The 8,134-nt window shown below is 54.7% G+C and overlaps 2 protein-coding genes across 2 annotated transcripts in view; one reads left to right on the forward strand and one right to left on the reverse strand.

The window, feature by feature from the left end:
• Nucleotides 1–425: 425 nt before the first annotated feature.
• Nucleotides 426–4,731, forward strand: EIF3J (eukaryotic translation initiation factor 3, subunit J; the record flags this gene model as incomplete). Its single annotated transcript, XM_010133132.1, has 6 exons — nt 426–483; nt 741–832; nt 1,286–1,400; nt 2,333–2,491; nt 3,471–3,544; nt 4,502–4,731. Coding segments are annotated over 6 exons (627 nt in total), but the record flags the coding sequence as incomplete, so codon positions are not given.
• Nucleotides 4,732–7,067: 2,336 nt separating this feature from the next.
• The window catches only part of SPG11 (spastic paraplegia 11 (autosomal recessive)), a gene marked incomplete at its 5' end in the record, with an annotated part of 10,944 nt that continues 9,877 nt past the window's right edge, over nt 7,068–8,134 (reverse strand). Inside the window, 2 exons of the mRNA XM_010133133.1 lie at nt 7,068–7,248; nt 7,638–7,789. Of these exons, the coding sequence (XP_010131435.1) occupies nt 7,068–7,248; nt 7,638–7,789 (333 nt within the window). The remainder of the gene's footprint in view (nt 7,249–7,637; nt 7,790–8,134) is intronic.

Genomic DNA, 8,134 nt, shown 5'->3' on the forward strand with positions numbered 1-8,134 from the left:
CTGTGGGTGCTGGTGGCAGCGTGTTCTGGCCCAGAGTGGTCCGTGCCCAGCGGTGCCTGGGCCACGCGTGTGCATCCGGTGCCGTGCCAGTGTCTTGTGAGGTGTAATACGAGAAACGATGATAAGCTCGTGTCTGACGGCGGGTGTCGATGTGACTGGTCGTGGTCTCGCTCTTGTCACAGGAGCTGTCTGGCTCTGTGACTCGAAGCTGCCTGTCTCGTGGTCAGAAGCGGTCCTGAACCATCTCAGTCCTCTCCCCAAAGCCATGCCCTTGTCGCACAGCTCTCACGATGGCCTCCCCGCTCCCGTACGTGGGCTGGAGGGACTTGTGAGCGTCTGAAGAGGCTGCGCGTAAGCTGCTCCTGCTGCTGCCTGAACCAGGAGACAGCGTCTGTAAGCGAATCCTAATTACCCTTGTTTTGTAGGATAACTGGGATGATGAGGAGGAAGAGGAGGAGGCAAAGGAGACAGAGGTAAAACAAGGTAAGACTCAAGGAACATGTGGCTCTGCGCAGCGTCAGAACGGCCTGGGGTTGTCCCGGATGTAGCTGAAGAATCGGATCCACCGAAGAGGGTCGGGGTTGCTTTTGGCAAAGCTCGTGGCTTAACTCGGAGCTCCGAGTCTGGGAACGGAGCACTGCGGGTTTCGCTTTGGGCAGCGTTTCAGCAGTGTTCTGTGCGTGCTGGGGAAGAAAAAATCACTAGACCTCTTGAGTGCCAAATTGTTCAATGTTTTACAGAACCCAAAGTTTCAGAAAAAAAGAAAATAGCAGAAAAAATAAAAGAAAAAGAAAAGCTACAGAAGAAGAAGCAAGAGGAACTTAAAAAAAGGGTAACTCCTTATTTCTGCCACGTTTTGGAAAATTTAAGAGGGCAGGTTTGATTTGGGGTTTTCTGAGGTTGAACAAGACCTGTAAAGATCTCGACTGGTCTGATAAAACCTAAGCCTTGTGCTTGGAACATCTGGGGAATGTCAGCTCCCGTTCAGTCCCTGCAGTGATGCTGGTCTCTGCTGCTCTGCGTGTGCCGTGGGATCAAACAAGCGTTGCTGTGACTTAGGACAAAGGGGTTTCCTCCCACTTCTCGTAGATCGAACAGTTCATGATCAGCGTGCTGGGGTTACCCTGCGCTGGGATGGGACATGGTTGGGTTTGTACGTGCGTCAGGTACCTGGGCTTCGGGCAGAAGCTCTTCGAGGGGCACTGGAAACACCGCGCCTTCGTGTCCCAGCACTGCTCCGGGGTGAGGAGTGTAATGTTCCCCCTCTGTACCTTTTCCAACCCAGTTAGAGGCCCCCGAGGAGCATAAAGAGCTGACACCAGAAGAGCAGTTAGCAGACAAGCTACGGCTAAAGAAGTTACAAGAGGAGTCAGACCTGGAGTTAGCAAAAGAAACCTTTGGTAAGTGCTGGGCCTGAGGCCGGTGCCGTGTCCTCAGGCTAACGCCGTGACGCCAGTGGATACCGAGCAGAGGCGGGAGCACGTGCAGGTGGGATGGGGAGTGAAGAGGGGTTTAAATTCAGACTGCGGGAGGTGAGAGCTGGTACCGAGGACTAAGAACCCCAAACCATCTTCAGAACAGAAGGTGCCTTGAACGTGTTGTGGTAGGAGGGCAGAGGAAGAGGATGGGTGACTAGATATCCCACCATACTGGTACAGCTGGTAAAGAGATGAGTCTGTGAAGAGGAAGGAGAAGAGCGCTGCTGTCAGTGTGCTGAGGCGCTCGGCAGCGCGGCTGTGGGCAGTGTGGCGCAGCAGGGCGCAGGCACGCTTTGCTTCGGGCCATCTCGGCAGCGAGCCAGGCGTGGAGGAGCCGGCTAGGGGAGCAGAGCCAGCGTGTTTCCTGGCGCGGACGAGGCCGGCTTGGAGCAGATCGCTGCGGTTCTGGGCTGTGGCGGAGCTGGCACAGGGGCTGATTCACAGCAGCGTTCTCCCAACCTGAGAGCGCCTTGCCATGATTATAGCGAATTACCCGGCTTGTCACTCAGGGGAGCTTTGCTCGGTGAGCGCCTCGGGGAGGGCGTGTGCAGCGACTGCCGTGGCAAAGAATTGCCAACTGAATTTGGCACTTCCGAGCTCAAGGCGGGATTTCTGTTCTCCAGGGGCTTCACACAGCGCCCGTCGCTCCAGAGAACAGCAAGAGCTGTTCGAAGGACTGAGCGTTGTGTGAAATCTCTCTCCACGCGGGCTCCTGACTCGGGCTGCTCGCTTCTGCCTAGCAGGAGGGAGCGAGCAAACCGCAGTGGGGTCAGTGAGGTTACTGGTGTCCTCTGGTATCACCTGCTGGGGATGGCAGCCTGTGTTCGCGGTAACTCCTCTGTCTTTCCGAGCAGGTGTAAATAACACTTGTGGAATAGATGCCATGAACCCCTCTTCAAAAGATGACTTCACGGAGTTCGGCAAGCTACTAAAAGAGAAAATCACACAGTACGAGAAGTCGTTACATTACGCCAGCTTTTTGGAAGCGTTGGTTCGAGACGTCTGTATTTCCTGTGAGTTCAGCCACAGACGTGCGGGGCGACACCAAACTGCAGGGGAGGCAGAAATGTGCTCTTGCAGGACTGAACCGAGTCGTTCGTACTGAACAGGCGCTAAACCTGTTTCGTGACGAGCGTCCAGCCCCATTCCCCCACCCTGTGTTCTGGACTGTCTGCTCCTTTCTGTGTGTCACTCCAAAAAGTGTCAATTTTTATGCTGGTCTCAACCTCACGTGGTTTTCTTGAAGGCATTTCTAAAATAATAGTAATAATTACAAAAACTCGAGTAGCTCACTCAAGCCGGATCACTCGAGTAGCTCATTTGGAAGGAAACTATTACAAAACGGAGTTCCTGTAATTCTGAGACTGTAGAATAAAACGGTCCTGGCATTCTCCACCTAACTCAGAGGGAGAACTAACTGAGCAGTTCCTCTCCCTGCTCTGCTGGCTGGAGGACGGGCTGGGCGCGCTGCGGGCGAGCAGTCCTAGCACCGTTCACGTGTCATCCTGCAGAGACGTGGTGCCTCGGTCCTGTTCAGCGCTGGCAGCTCCAGCAGCCCCTGGCTGTCCAGAGCTGGTCACTGGCATGGCCAGTGGGTCCAGCTCTCCGGAGCGCAGGACCCGCAGCCGCTGCTACCAGCTGTTGTTCATAACAGTGATGTCTTGCTCCTCCGCTGCTCCCTTGGCTGGGTGTTCCTGTACTCAGTGATCAGTGCAGCGCTGTTCCGGTGTCGCCTCAATAACAGCCGTGTGGTTGCCAGTTCTGGCCTGTTTTACCTTCTGCAGCATTAGAGCTGCTTCCTGGGGACCATCCGAACCGGGCCCTGGGATGGTGAGGACTGGAGCTGCCCGGGCTGTGTGCTGGCCCTGTGGATCGAGGAGTTCCCTGTGCTTGCTGCTGAGGCTTACTTCTCGCTTTCAGAGAAGTGATGTGATGGTGTGTTACTTAACTGATGAGGAATCTTTTTTTTTCTTTTTTCTTCCCCCCATGTAGTGGAAGTCGATGATTTGAAAAAGATCACAAATACTTTGACAGTCCTATGCAGTGAAAAACAAAAACAAGAAAAGGTAAGAGACTTCGGCAGCTAAAGGGGCACCAGGTCTCGCATGGACTTGAACTGCTGGTTTTGTAGCAGCACCTTAAACGGCAGCCTGGGATACTGGTTTAGCGTTCACTCCTCTTCGCGGTGTGAGATCATCGGGAGTGGAAGGACTCTGGAGAAGGCAGGCAAAGGCTGGCCTGATTGACGTGACTGTTACCTGCCTGCTGCCCTTGGTGCACTCTCTGCTGGCCTGGAGTTGAGGTGGCTGACAGATCCCGAGGACAGAGCCAGCCCCAGCTCAGTGGCGATGTCATCCCAGTCCACGGCACTAACTTCACTCTGCTGGAGTTTGGGGATTTTAGGGTGGATTTTTAGGCTGTCGTGCGAACTAAAGGAGCAGTAACCGTGTAGGCAAGGAGGAGGGTAGGCTGTCAGAGGTGCCGTAATAGCTGTAGCAGGTGATGTCAGGGCTCAGCTGATGGGTGCGTGATGCAGGACCTTGTGTTCTGGAGCACTCAGCTGTGTTAAACTGCAGGCAGGCTGGAGCTCAGCGACAGCTCCGTCACTGGGCACCGACACCGTCAGGCAGATGATGTGACTGGCAGCGCAGCTCCCCTGGGGGGTTGAATCAAACTGGGGGTGGCAGAAACAACAGCAGAGCGCTGTCAGGGCAGGTAGGAGCTTGTGAAGGGGGAAACCTCGTTAAATTGTTCATTCCACTGCGCTCTACACAGCCTTAGTTCTGCTTGTTCCCAGTCCAGGGGAGATAGGACGAGTGACAGCACAGGCGAGTACGCGACACAGGGAGCTGGGGGACACCGTCACAGCTCTGCTGGGACTGGGGCGTGTGGTGGGATGGAATCCAGGGTGGAAACAGCGCACTCACCGCAGGGGTACGGCAGTGCTCGTACCCAGAGGCTCAGGGTGTCACTGATTAGTGACGGTGGATTTTAAAGTAAACTTGCTCTTCCCATTTAAGCAGAATAAAGCCAAAAAGAAGAAAAAAGGTGTTGTGCCGGGAGGCGGTTTAAAGGCTACCATGAAAGATGACCTGGCTGACTACGGAGGCTACGACGGAGAATACGTACAAGACTTTGAAGACTTCATGTGACATTTATCCCCCCTTCTGTTGTCTTTCTGTTGCCCATAATCCCTTAAACATGTAGCACAACTTTTTCTTCCTTTAAATTCTGCCAAATGCTACAATCGGAATTGCAGTATCTCTGTGCTGGTGGTTTAACTCTTGGCAGGTCTGTGCGACAGCCCCGGGCGTCCCGCTCTGCGCTCGGGGTGAGGTTGATGCCATTGGAAAGCTCTGTAAATCACAGGTAAAAACCCCCAAATTCTGGTATCGGCAGCCGTGGCTGTTTGAATTTATAGTATCAGCCACTGAATTGGACATGAATTTCACTGAGCTGAAGCGCTTGTGCCAGCACAGCTCAGTGACACGGCCTTAACTGTCCCTCCTGGAAGGACGCGCGTGACGAACAACAGCAGTTTGCTGCAAGGGCAGGGTGTGCACTTAGTGTTACAGTTGCTTTGTCTTAAGGTAGAACTTGAGGTTTGTGGCGTGAAGGGGAGCTGCTGCCTTCACCAGGAAAGGCACCGCCTGAGTCCCCCCTGCTCCAGTGCTCGGCATTGGGCTGGACCGGGGTGGGTCAGAACACCATGGAGACCCTTATTGGAAAACAAAAACCACAACCTGTGTCTCGGGTATGGAGCAGAGCGTCTGTTGATCTGAATTTCTACTAACGCTGCTGTCTGGGGTGGGTTTTCTTTAACAGTTTAGTGTCAAATAGCCAAGACTCCTGTGGGTCTCTCAAGGGTTGTGGTTGATCTTTCACCACTGGGCCATTTTCTTTCATTAAAAAAAAAAATACCAACAAAACTTGCTTGGCAAACTGCAGCAGTTCCTACAGTGGGGCAGATTGTGATGTTAACAAATACAACATCTGCAATGTTTTATAAAGCAACTAATTTAATAAAAATCACTCTTGAGGACTTCCCTGGGGCTGGCTGTGGACCCGTTCTGTTGGTATCTCACAGTAACTGGACTTGAAGGACACCCGGACTGTAATCTGAGGGGCGAGACCTCGCACTTGTGAAATGGCTGCTGCTTGTGGCGAGGCCCTGACAGGTGACGATGGTGCACAGCAGACACTCAGCACTGCCCTAATCCAAGGGTTTCCAGCAGGAACTTCATCGTGGCTGCGGCTGGCCCTGCTGAGCTCAGGTATTGTCAGGGCTGGAGCGTTGCGGGCGGCCCTTACCACTGCTGCCAGCTGCCACTCCCACCGGCAGTCCCACACGAGGACTGGTGGTTTACTGGGGTGGCTGTTCCCAAGGGGGTGTGTGTGGGTGGTGTGTGTGTTCCTCCAGCTCCTGCCCGGCTGTACAGGATCGGGCATGGCAGCTCTCAGGGACAGCTAGAAGCTGGCTAGTCATTATTTATCTTGGACTAACCAGAGCCAGCTCAGGCTAGTGTGGTCTTAGGAGCCTCATGAGACCTGGCATGTTGAGTCGGGGTCTGCTCAGGGATGACCCCCTGTACAAAAACTGTTTCAGTTACCGCCCTGGGTACACCTTCAGTGCTGCCCTTGCAGCTGGGACGTGGGTACTGGGCAAGGGAGGAGTTGTCCTGGGCAGCAGCTGATGGCGTGAACCTGGTCAGCAGCCAGCAGGACAGCAAAAGCTCTAAAGCCCCATTAGCATCCCTTTGCTAATTAAGGGGGTTGCTCGGGGCAGCGTGGTTCTGCTGGGAGCATGTTTAGCGATAGCTCGACCCCGTTCTGTAGCTCACTGCAGCGCAGTCTGTGCTGGGCCCCTGGCAGCACCCACTGCCCGCCAGGATCATCTGGGGTGAACTGGCAGCTCGGCAGCTGCTTTTATTTTGGGGAGGACACAGAATCCTCCCCAGTTAGATCAGCCCTGACCTTGTGAACATGCCAGAACATCTCCGTGGTGGAACAGGCTCGGTGGTGGCTTCTGGCAGGGGTCGATACTGACTGTCTGCTCAGGAGGAAGCAGGTGGAAAGGAGCTCAAATCCAGTGACCCTTAGTATCCATGTGTCCTTGATGTGCCGTGGAGAGTTGTACAAGACTCTGTCACTACGGCAGAAAACAAACCCAGTCCGATCAGCCTGGAGCCAAGGGAGGGATGGTCTGAACATGGACCTGACACCTCAGAGGAGCTCCCTGCTGCTCCTGCTTGCTGCCCTGGACGTTGTGCACGATCTGTTCCAGCCCTTGGTGGTTCAGCTGCAGTTCCTGTGGTGCCCTGCCATCCCCACCCTCCTCGGGAGGACTGCTGGACCGCTGCGGAGCAGCGTGGGCTGGGCCAGCACCCATCTGCTGGGTAGTCGAGCATCTTGTAAACAGGTTTATTATACAAAACACAATTAACAGAGTCTCAGCATTTTAAATATTTACAACCACCCCCAGATTCCTGGAGGACCTCTCACATGGCAGCGTACCCTGTGAGCAGTAATGGATAAAAACACGTAACAGAACCAGCACTGACCATGCGAGAGGCCGCGGGGGTGGGGGGTCTAGTTCGATAACATGTCACTGAGGCAGCAGCCAGTCTGGGCGTCCTTCAGAAGTGCATTGACCACATCGTAGAGCTTGTTGTCGTAGGCCAGCCGGTAGGACGTGGCGATGTCCTCGCAGTACGTCAGCAGCTTCCTCAGGTTCCTCAGGGCGGCATCAGTGGCGGGGTGGTGTTTGACTCTGCAAGGAACCGACACAGAGAGGCTTCACAGCACGAGGAGGAGTGCGTAAGGACAGTCTGAGGATTGCAGCACTGAGGAGGCTGTAAGCACTGAGGAGGCTGTGCCCACATGCAGGTTTGGTTCCTGGGGTTGGTGACTTTGCTCCGATTCCTTTTTGAAAAGCTTTGGTCTGACCAGCCCTAGGGGACCTGTTCATCCCGCTCGTGGACAGGGGGATCCAGCCCACTGCCACACCATGCCCAAGAACTGGCGCAGGGCTCCCTCCCTGAACGTGACACTTCATCAGTAACAGCTTTAGACAGCACGGAGACTCGCGTGCTATCGAACACGCAGTGCTCCTCGTCCCTGTGGAAAAGGGAGTTCCACTTTGACCCCCCAGCTACTCACTTCTTGGCAATCTCCTCAAACAAGCTTGGCTTCAGCGGCTTCTGCTGCCTGAACTCCTCCAGGTAAGTGAAGTCTCCCTTGGCGATCACTTGGCGATACAGAACCTCAGCCCAATCCGGGACAAACTCGTAGGCCTCGGCCACGATAGCTGCCTGCGCGGAGAGCAGACGCTGGGATTACTGTGCCCGAAAGAGGTTAATTCTCGCACAGAAACGTGCACAGACTTGGAACACTGCAGATGTTCTCGGTCTCCCGTTGGGCCCATCTCCCGGTGCTGCTCGAGAGCGGCGCTGTTACAGAGCACCACACACCTAGCAAAATGCTGCAGGTGTTTCCCTTAACCCCTCACAGGATGTCGGAGGTTTGGTCTCTTTAAAAAGCTCTTTTCTCACTTGTTTCCAAAATGAGGGCGGGCAGTGCTGGTGGGACGTAGGGCTCTAGTGCAGACTCACAGCAGCTCGAGCCGCAGGGCAGCCGAGGGGCCGGCAGCCGCGACT

Source organism: Buceros rhinoceros, unplaced genomic scaffold, assembly GCF_000710305.1.
Source record: "Buceros rhinoceros silvestris isolate BGI_N320 unplaced genomic scaffold, ASM71030v1 scaffold38663, whole genome shotgun sequence".
In the NCBI taxonomy this organism is placed as follows: Eukaryota; Metazoa; Chordata; class Aves; order Bucerotiformes; family Bucerotidae; genus Buceros; species Buceros rhinoceros.